Source organism: Myotis myotis, unplaced genomic scaffold, assembly GCF_014108235.1.
Source record: "Myotis myotis isolate mMyoMyo1 unplaced genomic scaffold, mMyoMyo1.p scaffold_m19_p_47, whole genome shotgun sequence".
In the NCBI taxonomy this organism is placed as follows: domain Eukaryota; kingdom Metazoa; phylum Chordata; class Mammalia; order Chiroptera; family Vespertilionidae; genus Myotis; species Myotis myotis.
The window spans coordinates 873143-887124 of NW_023416354.1; the positions used below are offsets into that span (position 1 = coordinate 873143).

The 13982-nt window shown below is 59.1% G+C and overlaps 2 protein-coding genes across 2 annotated transcripts; both read left to right on the forward strand.

The window, feature by feature from the left end:
• Nucleotides 1-3699: 3699 nt before the first annotated feature.
• On the forward strand, nucleotides 3700-6928 carry LOC118655505 (glutathione S-transferase theta-2B-like). The gene is made up of 5 exons (XM_036307383.1): nucleotides 3700-3898; nucleotides 4492-4579; nucleotides 5443-5593; nucleotides 5677-5850; nucleotides 6423-6928. Exons 1-5 carry the CDS (start codon nucleotides 3787-3789, stop codon nucleotides 6630-6632), a joined length of 735 nt encoding a protein of 244 aa, XP_036163276.1. The 5' UTR covers nucleotides 3700-3786; the 3' UTR covers nucleotides 6633-6928.
• Nucleotides 6929-8043: 1115 nt separating this feature from the next.
• Nucleotides 8044-13322, forward strand: LOC118655507 (glutathione S-transferase theta-4-like). Its single transcript, XM_036307384.1, has 5 exons — nucleotides 8044-8456; nucleotides 9644-9731; nucleotides 10557-10707; nucleotides 11320-11496; nucleotides 13027-13322. The coding sequence occupies exons 1-5, from the start codon at nucleotides 8345-8347 to the stop codon at nucleotides 13222-13224; spliced, it is 726 nt and encodes a 241-aa protein (XP_036163277.1). The 5' UTR covers nucleotides 8044-8344; the 3' UTR covers nucleotides 13225-13322.
• The last annotated feature ends 660 nt before the right edge of the window (nucleotides 13323-13982 follow it).

Below are 13982 nucleotides of genomic sequence, written 5' to 3' on the forward strand. Positions count from 1 at the left end.
AGCCCGGAAACCTGGGGAGCTCCGGGACCTCCCCGTCAGCCATGTTCCCAAAAGGCACGCGGCCATTCGCCTATGTCACAGGGAGACGACCACCGAGACCCCAGGCGCCCCAGGGCAAAGGGTGAGCAGAGCAGGAACACCACGGGAGGGGGGTGGTGGGCAAGCCCTACGAAGTGGGTCCCCTGTGAAGTCTCCCCATTGACTGGGATTGCTGAGGGGGGCCTCCTCCACACCCACCCAGGCAGCCTGACATGGGACAGCTCTTAAAACCAGTGTCCACTTCTCTGCAGGCCGCCCCCCCAGACCCAGGTGTCCTCCCTCACCTCCCACTGGCACTCCCTCCTTGCACTGCCCCCTCCATCTGACCCTCTCTCCCCTCCTTCCCCCGGAGGTAAGGACCCCAGAGGTGAAGGCAAGTCTCAGAGTGGAGAGGGAGCGGGAGGCCCCAGCAAGGGCGTGGGCAGACCCCCAGCCCGGGAAGGCCACCTCTCAGGCCCCTTCCCGCTCCGGGCTGGGCTCTGGATTCAGGTCAAAGAGCTTTTGCTCCTTCTCCTATATGCCCTCCTTCCTCTCCCTCCCGCCCTGTTCGCCTTCCCTACCCGATCTGGTACATGAAAACATCAAGTTTCCCAACCGGGGACGGGATGGCACGGTCTGCTCAGTGACCTGGTTTATGGGCCATGGCTCAGCTGTGGGGAGGCCTCCTCGCTTCTCTCTCTCCCGTCTCCACCCCCCTCTCCTGCCTTCCTGGCCTCCCTCCTCTTCTTCCCCTCGGGTTCTCTGCACAGTTGCTGCCACTCGACACGCCCAGTGGGCACATGCGGAGTCCCCGACCCTTGCCTTCTGCCCAGGATCGGAAACCATGTGAGACCCCCCCGCCCCCCAGACTCTCCCCTTTTCGCCTCCGAGGCCCCAGCGCTGCCTACGCTCCCCACCCCCTCCCTTCAGCCTCGGACACCGCCTGGCATAGAGCCACCCAGCACCCTCAGGGGTCCTGGGCGCAGTGGCCGCTGCGGTCACCCGGGCGAGTTTAACGGAGCGTAACGGACCAGCGCGAGCCCGGGCGCCCGTTGCCGGAGCCGTCTGTTGCCAGGCAACCTGTCAACTAACCTCCACCTCCCTCCAGCCAGCTCCGCGCACGTGACGCGGGCGGAGGCGGGTGATTCTGTCCCGCCCCAGCATGCTCCGCGCGGGGTGGGGGGCCAGGGGCGGGGCTGGGACCAGCGTGGTCAGTCACCCCAGCAGCCTGGGCACATGGGTCCTGGCAGTGCCTGCTCTGAGGGCAAAGGGAGGGCGAAGAAAATGCTGAGCCAGGGGCCTGCCAGGGGCCTGCCAGGGGCCTGCCAGGAGGCAGGCATCCCCGAGGAGGATTCTCTGGCTTAATGGTTATTGTTTGCAATGACCTCTGTGTGAGCGCGGTGCTTTTAACCTGTTCTGTGCAAAATAACGTACAGCCCCGCCGCTGTGGCCAGCTGGGTGAGTGTAGGGAGCGGCTCTAGAGTCAAGCCTCGGACTGACCTATGGCAGAGCCACATGCAAGTCCCGGCTTGGAGGGCAGAGCCCTGCCAGCACAAGGAAGCCTGACCTTATGTCCTCCCTTGTTCCTAGGTAGCGAAGGGGCTGTGGGAGGTGCAGCAAGTGCTGCCAGAACAAGGCTAAGCATGGAGACCCCTCCCCTGGCTTTGCTTTGTGTGCTCTGATTATGAAATAAAGCTTCGCTTTCAGGCTCTGTGTCCTCATCCAGGCAGTGATCCGCCTGGCCCCAGCTGTATTCTCTTGTCTGTCTTCTTTAATCCTTCACCGCCTCCTCAGGGTCGTCCCTGGCCGTGCTGGCCACGGTTCAGGTGAGCATCCGCAGCAGTGAACCAAGGGGTCATGGTTGGATTCCTCCCGGTCGGTCGGGGCAGTGCCCGGTTGCGTGTGGCAAGCTCGATTCCTCAGTAGGGGGCGTGCAGGAGGCAGCTCTCCCATAGATGTTTCTCGCTCTTCTTGTCCCTCCCTCTCTCTCTCTAAAACAGCGTTTCTCAACCTGTGGGTCGCGATCCCTTTGGGGGTCGAACGACCCTTTCACAGGGGTCGCCTAAGACCACCGGAAAACACATCTATAATTACATATTGTTTTTGTGATTAATCACTATGCTTTAATTTGTATTGAAATTGGGGGTCACAACATGAGGAGCTGTATGAAAGGGTCGCGGCGTTAGGAAGGTTGAGAACCGCTGCTCTAAAACATCTTAAAAAACAAAAAGTACAGATATTGAGAACGATCACTTGGTCAGGCTGAAATGAAACTTCCAGGCACTTTGGCCTCCGCCTCCAGAAGGGGCGCCACCCTGCAGAACCTGGTGCTTGCACTTGTGAATGGGTTTATGATGGAAGGAGGTTAGAACACGCCACCCCCATATGGACTGTTTCAGGTTCAAGACCGTAGAAAACAGCAAATGTGCCCTAGCCGGTTTGGCTCAGTGGATAGAGGTCCCGGGTTCGATTCCGGTCAAGGGCACATGCCCGGGTTGCAGGCTCGATGGATGATGGTGCAGGAGGAGGCAGCTGGTCGGTGATTCTCTCTCATCATTGATGTTTCTCTCTCTCCCTCCCTCTCCTTTCCTCTCTGAAATCAATAAAATTATATTACAAGTCCTAACTGGTTTGGCTCAGTGGATAGAGCGTCAGCCTGTGGACTGAAAGGTCCCAGGTTCGATTCCGGTCAAGGGCATGTACCTTGGTTGTGGGCACATCCCCAGTAGGGGGTGTGCAGGAGGCAGCTGATCGATGTTTCTCTCTCATCGATGTTTCTAACTCTCTATCCCTCTCCCTTCCTCTCTGTAAAAAATCTATAAAATATATTTTAAAAATATATTACAAAAATAAAAAGAAGCTCAGTGCTAAGTGGATTGGGCCAAAAGAGGGGCTTCCGGGAGACCTCGTCGTCTTGTGTGGGGGAGAGGTGTAGCTGACTCCCAGGGGGAACTGGACTCAGACCTGGTTCTCTCCTCCACTCCTCTTTGAATCAGCTTCTTTCTCTCTCGGGACAGCCGGCCTGGTGAGCTCAGGACAGTGATTCGCGGTGGCCCCCTTCACTACGCCCACATTTACCCCCACAAAGGACCCGTCTCCCCTGGGTGCCAAGTTCAGAAATCCTAGATTTGCCCGCTTGAGCCACCGGCCAGAGGGATGGACTCCTCTGAAGGACTCAGGGTGGGTGCCCAGCCCGGCCCAGCCCTGCCCGCACCGGCCCGTGGCCTCTGGGAAGACGGCAGGAGGGAGGGAGGGGGTCGATGGAGGGAGGGGTCAATGGGGAAAGTAAGAAGCGGAGAAGAAAGGTCAGCTCGCCTTCGCTCACCTTTGCCAAGGATCCCCTGCGCCCCCTGCCCGCCTTGCGCCCTCTCCTGGCGCACCCGCCTCTCCCTCCCCACTGTGCGCGCCCCTTCGGGCCGTGCGCGCGGACCTGGTGAGAGATGCAGGCGTCCGAGCTGAGGCCTAACCCGACCCGCAGCGTTCGCAGCTGGGTGTGGCCTGGGACCCGGGTCGAAGTCTGAGCAAATCAATCTCACAGCAAAAAAAAAAAAAAAAAAATGTTTCGATGGAACTTAACCAGACAGGGGCGGGGCGGGGGGTGGGGGAGCGGGGCGGGGGTGGGGGGGCGGGGCGGGGGCAGGATGGAGTTGGGCATTCGACCGGGTGGGACGCGCCCCACAGAGAGGCGGAGCGCGGGCTCCTATTTCTTCGGAGTGGCCTGGCTCCTGCCACCATTGCCTACCTTCCAGGGCTGCCTTCCCTGTCGCCATGGGCCTGGAGCTCTACCTGGACCTGCTGTCCCAGCCCTGCCGCGCCGTCTACATCTTCGCCAAGAAGAACGGCATCCCCTTCGAGCTGCGCACCGTGGAGCTGCTCAAAGGTGGGCCCAGGCTGCTTCCCGGGTGTCCACGGCCGGTGCACCCACTGTCGTCTCCTCTGTGCTGTGTGGCCGTGGGCAGGTCACAGGCCTTCTCTGAAAGGCTGTGATATTCGGCTCCGATGGGTGGAAAGCTGGATCTTCAGAGTCACCGCCCTAAACAGCACGCCTTTCAGTTCACAAAGCCCTTAGACCTTGGGGGGACTGTCCCACTGTGGGGGGAAGTAAGCGGCGGGAAGAGCTGAGGCACCCCTCCCTTTGCTCACCCCAGTCCTAAGTAACTTCTCCTCACCTGGCTGCACCCAGCACAGCCCCCCGTCACTCCGAAGGTGGCAGGGCAGGGGTCCCGCCTGGGAGTGGGGCAGAAGGCCCAGTGACACTCCCCCTCCCCCCCAGCCCCTGCTGTTCCCAGCCTGGCAGGGGGCTCTGGTTGGAGGAGGGCGAGGAGGGTGGGATCAGCTGCCTCCTGCAGGCCCCACACTGAGGATCGAGCCTGCAACCCTCATGTGCCTGACCTCCTGGTTCCTGGGTCGGTGCTCAACCACGGAGCCCGCCAGCCAGGCGGTGCAGGCCTTTTCTGACCCCTTTCTCCGCAGGGCAGCACGTCAGCAAGGGGTTCTTACCAGCCAACAGCCCGCAGAAGGTGCCCGTCCTCAAGGACGGCGACTTTGTCTTACACCAAAGGTACTCTCCTTCCACCCGCCTCCGGAGCCCCCAGCCCGCGGGCCCCCGCTCTCCCCCTGCAGGCCCTCCAGACCCCGCACAGCACCGAGGGCCAGGGTGAACGAACGGTGCAATGAGAGCAGATGGCTGGGGTGACCGGGGCTCCCAGGGTGACACAGCGCATCCCTGCACCTCTCTCTCTTCCTCTTTTTAAAAAATATATTAAGCCCTGGCCGGTTTGGCTCAGTGGATAGAGCGTCGGCCTGCAGACTGAAGGGTCCCAGGTTCGATTCCGGCCAAGGGCATGTACCTTGGTTGCGGGCACATCCCCAGTAGGGAGTGTGCAAGAGGCAGCTGATCGATGTTTCTCTCTCATCGATGTTTCTAACTCTGTATCCCTCTCCCTTCCTCTCTGTAAAAAATCAATAAAAAAATTAAAATATATATATTTATATTGATTTCAGAGAGGAAGGGAAAGGGAAAGAGAAACATCAATGATGAGAGAATCATTGATTGGCTGCCTCCTGCATACCCCCTACTGGAGAGCAAGCCGGCAACCTGGGAATCGAACCCAGGACCCTTCAGTCTGCAGGCCGATGCTCTATCCACTGAGCCAAACAGGCCAGGGCTGAGATGAGGTTCTTGAAGTACAGAACAGAAGGTCTGGCCAAGGGTTAGTGCCCAAGACCGAGAAGAAAGGAGACTCAGGAGGGTACAGTCAGGGGAGAGCGAGGAGGCAGTGCCCGGGGAGCAGGGGTGGGAGGGGAGGCCGGCCGTCAAATGCAGACAAGCCCCAGGGCCCCACGGGGTGGGGGTGGGGGGCAGCTGGGGATGAAGGCCAGGAGCCAGGGTCTTCACAGCCCCCGCCCTGCGCCCGTCCCCAGCGTGGCTATCCTGATCTACCTGAGCTGTAAGTACCAGACGGCGGACCACTGGTACCCCCCCGACCTGCAGGCCCGCGCGCGAGTCCACGAGTACCTGGGCTGGCACGCGGACTTCATCCGGGGCACCTTCGGGGTGTGCCTGTGGACCAAGGTGAGGAGCGCCGTCCGGGGGGGGGGGGGGGGGCGTTGCCTGTCAGGGGGCCACAGACTGAGCCTACACTTTGCCCGTGTCAGGTGCTGGCACCGCTCATTGGGGTTCAAGTGCCTGAGGAAAAGGTGAAGCGCAATAGGGCCGCCGTGGACCGGGCGCTGCAGCTCCTGGAGGACCAGTTCCTGGGGGACAAGGCCTTCCTCACCAGCCAGCGGGTGACGCTGGCGGACCTCATGGCCCTGGAGGAGCTGATGCAGGTACGAGCTTGCCTGGTGAGCGGCACCTGCGGGCAGCGCCCTCTTACCGCAGCGCTGAGGCCTGGAGGGCGCCAGGGCTCCGCCCAGCAGCACAGAGCCCTTCTGGCTGAACTGGTGCTGGAGCCGCGACCTGCGACCTGCTGCTTCCATCCTGGGCGGGGTTTCCTCCTGGTGCTTTTTAAAAAATTTAATTTAATTTATTTATTTTTATTATTTTTAATATATTTTTATTGATTTCAGAGAGGAAGGCAGAGGGGGAGAGAGAGAGAAACATCAATGGAGAGAGAGATTCATTGATTGGCTGCTTCCTACATGCCCCACACTGGGGATCGAGCCCACAACCCGGGCCTGTGCCCTTGACCGGGAATCAAACCCATGACCTCCTCGTGCATAGGTCCCCGCGCAGCCACTGAGTCTGGGCCGTGCTGGTGCTCCCAGGGCCTGCGGCGGGCGCTCTGCCCCGGGCCCCGCTCACATGGAGGTTGGAAAAGGACCCTGACTGACGCCTGTGCCAGGCCTCCTGGCATTGGGACCTCGGTATCTCACCCACATTCCCATCCATGTCCCCTCAGGTGGTGGCTCTCGGCCAGGACGTGTTTGAGAGCCGGCCGCGACTGGCTGCGTGGCGTGGGCGGGTGGAGGCTGTCCTGGGGGCCGATCTGTGCCAGGAGACCCACAGCCCCATCCTGAACATCCTGGAACAGGTGGCCAACAAGCAGCTCCCGCCGCCCCCCCCTGAAGCCCACCAGAGTATGCTGCTTCGCATTTCCAGGATCCCCTGAGGGCGGGGGCGCTGGCCGGCCGTCGAAGACTAGCAACCTTCCCTCTGTGTCTGACTTGTCCCTTTCACCCTTTCCATCCTGTCTCCGCTCTTGTCTCTGACTCCGGGAGGAGCTCTGCACAGGCAGGCCCCCCAACTGTCCTCGGCAGCGCCTCTCGGGTGCCGCAGACATAAGCACTGGATGAAAACCCACCATGTGGCCCTGGCCGGTGTGGCTCAGTGGATAGAGCGTTGGCGGGCAGGAGGCAGCCGATCCATGATTCTCTCTCATCGTTGATGTTTCTCTCTCTCCCTCTCTTTTCCTCTCTGAAATCAATAAAAAAAATATTTTTAAAAAAGGAAATCCCCTCTGTTGCTGTGTGGACCAGGGTGGAGGCAGAGCAGCGGGCCTGGAAGCTGTGAGGTTGGCCAGGCCATGAGAGACCATGGGGGATAAGAGATGCAGGATGTAGAGTGACAGCGAGGCCGCAGCTGGCGATATAGGGGTGGGTTGGGATGAGGAAGAGGGAAGACTCCTAGGACCTGAGTCCAGGGAGTTGGGGGGGTGCACCCCTGAGGTGGGAGCTCTGGAGGAGGGCAGTCGAGAGGGTGGTGCCTTTACCAGGTCAGGATGGTTACTCTGTGGACAGAGGCGAGGCCTGGGCTGGGGATGGGTGGGGCATGTGTGTGTGTGTGATAGTGGAGGGAGGACACAGCGGACCTAAAGCCCTGCTTTGCGCCTGCAGCTCCTCCCAGCCGGCCTGCCTGTCACCACTACCTGAAGGATTGTGAAGCCACCAGGCTGTCCCAGGCGCAGCTCAGGGCAGCCAGCAGGGCAGGTGCTGGGCTCCATGCAGAGGGAGGGAGCAGGAGGGGGAGTGTCCACGGCTTGCCACGCCCCGTGGACGAGGAGGAGGGCCAGGCTGGGGACCCTGCTTTTGGAAAACCCCGGGCCAAGCCCCAACAGGGGTACAGCTGGACCTGCTGCCAAGCCTGAGATGCCAGGAGGGGTGGCAGCCTGGCAGGGCCCCTAGCCAGTCATGGAGGAAGTGAGCTTTAGGGAAGGGCACAGACCTCAGGCTCCACTTTTTTTTTTAATCCTCACCTGAGGATAGTTTTTCCATTGATTTTTAGAGAGTGGAAGAGAGGGAGGGGAGAGGGAGGGAGAGAGAGAGGAACATCGATGGGAGAGAGACACATGGATTAGTTGCCTCTGACATGTATCCTGACTGGGGCTGAGGATCCTCTTTCTCCCAATCATTTTCTAGCCACAGTTCAGGTTAGACTGGTCAGTGCCTACTTCCAATCTTTGCTTCTGGGACCTTCCAGGGTTGGATCTCACTGCCCATCCTCCTTCCGGACCCTGCAAAGCCTCTTTGGTCGCTTCCCTCAAGGAAGGCCTGGCCCTGGGAAGGAATTCCCTTGAGTGAGCCCCTTTTACACACTGGCCACGGGCGATCACATGTGCTCGAGGGAGGGGAAGAGCTGGGTCAGAGGACCCCTGCCGACCCCTCCCCAGCCTCCTCCTGTCTCCTCAGAATCCTTGCTGCTGTGAGAATTCCAGGTTGCACGGCCTCATCACAATCCCAAGTGAAACTGGAGTTCCAGAATGTGGGCTCCTGGCCTGGGCTGGAGAGGGCTGCTGGGCACAGGAACTGGGGCTCAGGCTGCACCTAGGCTCGGGGTCAGGGCCTGCTGGCTGTGGCTGGAGGAGGCCTGCTCCGCATCTCAGCCATGGGCCTGGAGCTCTACCTGGACCTGCTGTCGGCGTCCTGCCGCGCCGTCTACATCTTCGCCAGGAAGAACAGCATCCCCTTCGACTTCCAGTTTGTGGACCTGCTGAAAGGTTGGCACCCGTTGCTTCCCTGGGCAGGCCTGGTCCTGGGAGTAGGCAGAGCACAAGGTGGGGTATTTCTGAAAAGTAGAGACAAAGAGAGACCAGGGAGATGGCCTCTCCCCAGACTCTGCAGGGGAAGGCCAGGTTTCCGAGGGAAACGTAGGCTGTGCGTCTGTCCCCACTGATTCTGCCCCGCTATGATGAACGGGCTCTTGGAGGGTAAAGGGGGAGAAAGAGCTGCAGAGGGGCCCCCTGGCTCCCACCCAGTGCCCTCTCCTTCTCCTTGCGGGAGTCTAGACACTGGTTAGTGGCAGCGCCCACCGAGGACATTGGCAAAGGTACAGAGGTGTCTGGTCATCCCACATCTAAGAGTCCAGAGGCAGCTTTGGTCTACACCAGCCGTGGGCAAACTACAGCCTGTGGGCCGGATCCGGCCCGTTTGAAATGAATAAAACTATTGAAAAAAAAGACCGTACCCTTTTATGTAATGATGTTTACTTTGAATTTATATTAGTTCACACAAACACTCCATCCATGCTTTTGTTCCGGCCCTCTGGTCCAGTTTAAGAACCCATTGTGGCCCTCGAGTCAAAAAGTTTGCCCACCCCTGGTCTACACCATCCTCTGCATTCAAACCTGCTCAGACCCAGTGAAGGTCAGGGGACTGGTCTCCAGCACTCCCCTATCCCAAGCACAGAGGCGGCTTTAAAAGCTCAACTTGTAGGAGCCTATCCCCAGGTGCTCCAGAAATAAATGAGGTGGAGCTGGAAAATGTTTCTAGCCAGTGACAGCTGGTCAAGGAAGAGTTCCAGCTCCTGCCCCCACACTGGGTCAGTAGCCTGTGAAAGGCTCTTTTGTTGAATTCCAGCTGTGTGCTAGGGCTGGGGCTGCCAGCTGCCAGCCGTGGCTTCAGGCCCCAGAGTTGGGAGTAGAACCGGCACCCTCCAGCTTCTGGGAGGGAAAGTGTTGTCCTGGTCACAGAGCCTGAATGGGGGCAGGAGTCCTGATCCCGGTCCCTGTTCTGACCTGCCCTGACTTGCTCTCTGACCTGGGGTGAGCCATGATGTCCTCTGGGCCTCAATTTCCCCTGTTGAGCAAATGGAGGGAAGGACATTTCTGCTCTGAGATGCCTGGCTCTCTCTTCCCGGGGGTTCTTCCCGGGGGTGTCATCAGCTTGTCTTTCCTGCCCTTGGCAGGTTACCACCACAGCAAGGAGTACTCTGAGATCAACCCCCTGAAGAAGCTGCCCAGCCTCAAGGATGGGAAATTCATCTTATCTGAAAGGTAACAGTCTGCCCGGGGCCCTGCCACCGCCTGTCTCTGCTCCTCCTGCAGCTGGTCTGCTGGTGCTGACAGACTTATCTTACCGTGGACCATCTCCCCGAGACGCCACAGCAGACAGGGCACTAGCCAAGGAGGAGCATGATGCCTGTGTGCCCATCACCCAGCTCCAGAAGTGTCCACTCAGGGGCCCATTTGGCATCATCTGTTCCCCACTCTGTTTCCCTGCCTCCTGGCCACCCCATCATCTCATCCATAAAGTTAGGAATGTACTTTCACTTTTCTTTTCTTTTTTTTCCTTTAAAAAAATATATTTTATTGATTTTTTACAGAGAGAAAGGGAGAGGGGTAGAGTGTTAGAAACATCGATGAGAGAGAAACATCGATCCGCTGCCTCCTGCACACTCCCTACTGGGGATGTGCCCGCAACCAAGGTACATGCCCTTGACCGCAATCGAACCTGGGACCCTTGAGTCTGCAGGCCGATGCTCTATCCGCTGAGCCAAACCGGTTAGGGCTCATTTTTCTTTAACATATTTTTATTGGTTTCAGAGAGGAAGGGAGAGGGAGAGAGAGATAGAGATATCAGCGATGAGAAAGAATCATGGATCGGCTGCCTCCTGCACGCCCCCCTCCTGGGGATGGAGCCTGCACCCCGGGCTGATGGCCTTCCCGCAGCCTTGGGGCTCCTCCTTCTGCTGGAAGAATGTCAGTGCGGAGAGCCCACTGGGGCTGGAACCTCCGCGTTGGGTCCAGGCCGCGCTGGGGTGGTGGCTGGTGCAGCTGAGCCGGCCGGCCCGAGCAGTGCCCTCCCTGCCCTCCCTGCAGCGTGGCCGTCCTCCTCTACCTGTGCCGCAAGTACAGCGCCCCCTCGTACTGGTACCCGCCGGACCTGCACACGCGCGCCCTCGTGGACGAGTTCATGGCCTGGCAGCACACAGCCATCCAGCTGCCCATGAGCAAGATCCTCTGGATCAAGGTGAGTGAGCCACGTCTGGGGCTGACCGCTGGGGAGCTTCCGCACGTGTCCCTCTGTCCCGGAGCCTCATCATCCCCCCCCCCCCCCGACCCACCCCCCCATCCGCTCACAGAGCAGTGAGGAGCCTGGAGTGACCCACTGGGGGTGAAAGAGCCTTGTAAAGGCCCGGAGAAGGGCACCCAGGAGGGACAGATGTCACTCAAACCAGGACAGGACTCAAGAAATTTCATTCTCAACTAGAATATATCAGGGTCAAAGGGCCTATAGACACCAGGGATCTAAAGACGACAAATAACAGTTATCTGCCGCTTCACGGCGGATCTGTTCTGAGAAAGCCATCACCAGGCGATTTTGTTGTGGAACGTCACAGAGTGGACTTAAACCGACCTAAATGGTGTCACCCACTGCACACTGAGGCCACGTGGCTCAGCCCGCCCCTCCACGGCTGCAAACCTGCGTAGCATGTGATTGTCTGGGCTGAGATCCAGGGCAGGGAAAACGGTGCAATGAGGAGAGGTGACAAACAGGAGACGAGGCTACCGAGGCCTGGAGGGTCAGGCGCGAGCCCTGGGGTGCAGCCGCCTCTTCCCCCCTCTTCCCCCCCGCCGCCAGCTCCTGATCCCCATGATCACAGGCGAGGAGGTTCCAGCTGAGAAGACGGAGGAGGTGCTGGCTGAGGTGCAGGAAAACCTGAAGCTATTCGAGGAGCGGTTCCTCCAGGACCGGATGTTCATCACCGGGGACAACATCTCCCTGGCCGACCTGGTGGCCTTGGTGGAGATGATGCAGGTGAGGGCTTTGCTGGCGGGGAAACAGCCCAGGAAGAGGCGGGACTCCTCCGTGGGGCCATGGCTTAGGGATAGGCGGGTGTAAGAGGGAGACCTGAGGCCGCGGAAGCCAAGCCTGGGTGGTGGGACTCAATCGGGGGGCCACAGGACACACAGGAAGTTTTTAAAAAATATTTATCTTGATTGATTTCCGAAAGGAAGGGAGAGGGAGAGAGAGAGAGAGAAACATCAGTGATGAGAATCATGGATCGGCTGCCTCCTGCATGCCCCCCACTGGGGATCGAGCGCTGAAACCTGGACATCTGCCCTTGACCAGAGTTGAACCCGGGACCCTTCAGTCCACAGGCTGACGCTCTATTCACCGAGCCAACATTGGCCAGGACCAACACAGGGAGTTTGAACCATGGAGGAGGATTGCTAGCATCCACGCTGCAAAGGATTCCTGGGTGTGGGGGCGGGGGGGAGGGGGAGGGCGAGCCGGGACAGGGAGGAGAGCACAGCATGTCTTGGTCAGTTGGCCGGGACCCCAGACGCCTCTGCCTCCGGATAGACGCTCCAGGCAGTGTCCAGAAGCTTCCAAAGCGCCCTTCTGGCTGTACGGCTTCTTCTCCGAGGCCCAGAGAGCTGCACGGAGCAGCTGCCTGGCCTCTGGGCCTCAAGGGCACCCGCTGCGCATTTGGGGGCAGACCTGCCTGTGGGGTATCTATGCTGCTGCTTCATGAGGGGAGGTAGCCGGTTCCAGCCTAGCTGGCGTGCAGGCCAGTTTATTTTTTTTTCAAATATATTTTTATTAATTTCAGAGAGGAAGTGAGAGAGAGATAGAAACATCAATGATGGGAGAGAATCATGGCTGGGCTGCCTCCCTCATGCCTCCCACTGGGGACCGAGCCCACAACCCCGGGCCTGTGCCCGGACCGGGAATCGAATTGCGGCCTCCTGGTTCCTGAGCCACGCAGGTCGGGCAGGATGGCCAGTTTAGACCCTGGCTGGTGTCTTTGCAACTGGCCACTTTGATCCTTGGTCAGTGTGCAATGCAGACCAGCACAGGGAAGCCCATTCTAGGTTTTCTAGGTGAAAGGGCCCCTCCGTTTCCTCCGCTCCCCCCCCCCCCCACTTCCCGCCCTCCCCTGCCCTCTATAGGCCTCCCACTCATGCTACCTTACCTGTTGGGTCTCCCATTCCAGCCTTTTGCTTGACCACAGAGGGAGTTGGACATGGGGAGGGGTAATTCCTCCCCCCTCATCGGGGATGTGGGGTTTCTCTGGGAGAAAGCGGGACCCACAGGAGGCTTCCCACTGGGAAAAGTAGGAGCCACTTGGGCCAGGGCTCCCCCAGAGCGGGATTAGGGGTCTTGGAGCAGGACCAGTGACCAGAGCCTGGGGGACCCTGGACCTTCCATTCCCACCCCACATCCGTGACAGAGCCCGTGACCCCTGTCCAGGCCTCCGGCATCAGCAGGCCGAGGCTGCGGGAGGGGAACCCCCGGGGCTGGGCCCCAGGTGACCATGCCTTCCGCTCTGTCTCCCCACAGCCCATAGGGGGCAACCACAACGTCTTCCAGGCCAGCTCCAAGCTGGCCCAGTGGCGCATGCGGGTGGAGCTGAGCATCGGCCCCAGCCTCTTCTGGGAGGCCCACAACCGGCTGGTGAAGCTGGGCGAGTGGGACTGCTCCACGCTGGACCCGTTGGTCAAGGAGAGGATCGTTGACTTGCTGCGGAAGTTCAAGTAGAGCGCCCTCGTGCAGCGCCCGGCTGCTCAGCCCTCTGAGCCTCCTTTCTGGGCACACACACCGAAAACCACTGTTTCTTTGTCCAATAAAGAACCGGAACCACCGCCACGGCTGCCGAGCCTGCGTCCTCGGGGTGGGCACAGGTCTGCTGTGGGAGTGGGTGGGAGTGGGTCCTCCCCGCTTCCAAAGGAATTTAAAAATTAAAGGTTAGTGACGGGGGGGGGGGGGGGGGGGGGAGGGGGAAGGTCGGGAGGGGGGGGCGGGGAGTCGGGTGGGGAAGAGGTCAACCAAAGAACTTGCGTGCATCTATGCGTTTGCCATGACACAGACAATTGGGCGGTGAAGGCCCGGGGTGGGGGGGTGGGGGGGGGTGGGGACGGGCTAGAGGGGATCAATGGGGGGAAAAAGGGGACGTCTCAAATATTTTCAACAATAAACGTTTAATTTTTAAAAATCTAAAAAAATAAAATTAAAGATTAAGTATGGTTAAACTGCCAATAATAATAGTTGATGATTTCAATACTCCACTACCAATAATGCAAGGAAGGAGGAGACTTGAACACCATTAATTTTATATATATATATATATATATATATATATATATATATATATATATATTACTAATTACAGCAGAATAGACCTAGCCAGTTTGGATCAGGAGATAGAACTTCAGCCTGTGGACCTAAGGGTCCCGGGTTCGATTCCAGTCAAAGGCATGTACCTTGGTTGCAGGTTCCTCCCCGGGACTGGACCCTGG

Bases quoted from the DNA above. Each gene is read 5' to 3' on its own strand.
- LOC118655505 (XM_036307383.1), top strand. From the start codon at position 3,787: ATGGGCCTGGAGCTCTACCTGGACCTGCTGTCCCAGCCCTGCCGCGCC. The intron at 5,594-5,676 runs GTGAGGAGCGCC...TGCCCGTGTCAG, and splicing joins GGGTGTGCCTGTGGACCAAG to GTGCTGGCACCGCTCATTGG. The intron at 5,851-6,422 runs GTACGAGCTTGC...ATGTCCCCTCAG, and splicing joins CCCTGGAGGAGCTGATGCAG to GTGGTGGCTCTCGGCCAGGA.
- LOC118655507 (XM_036307384.1), top strand. From the start codon at position 8,345: ATGGGCCTGGAGCTCTACCTGGACCTGCTGTCGGCGTCCTGCCGCGCC. The intron at 9,732-10,556 runs GTAACAGTCTGC...CCCTCCCTGCAG, and splicing joins AAATTCATCTTATCTGAAAG to CGTGGCCGTCCTCCTCTACC. The intron at 11,497-13,026 runs GTGAGGGCTTTG...GTCTCCCCACAG, and splicing joins CCTTGGTGGAGATGATGCAG to CCCATAGGGGGCAACCACAA.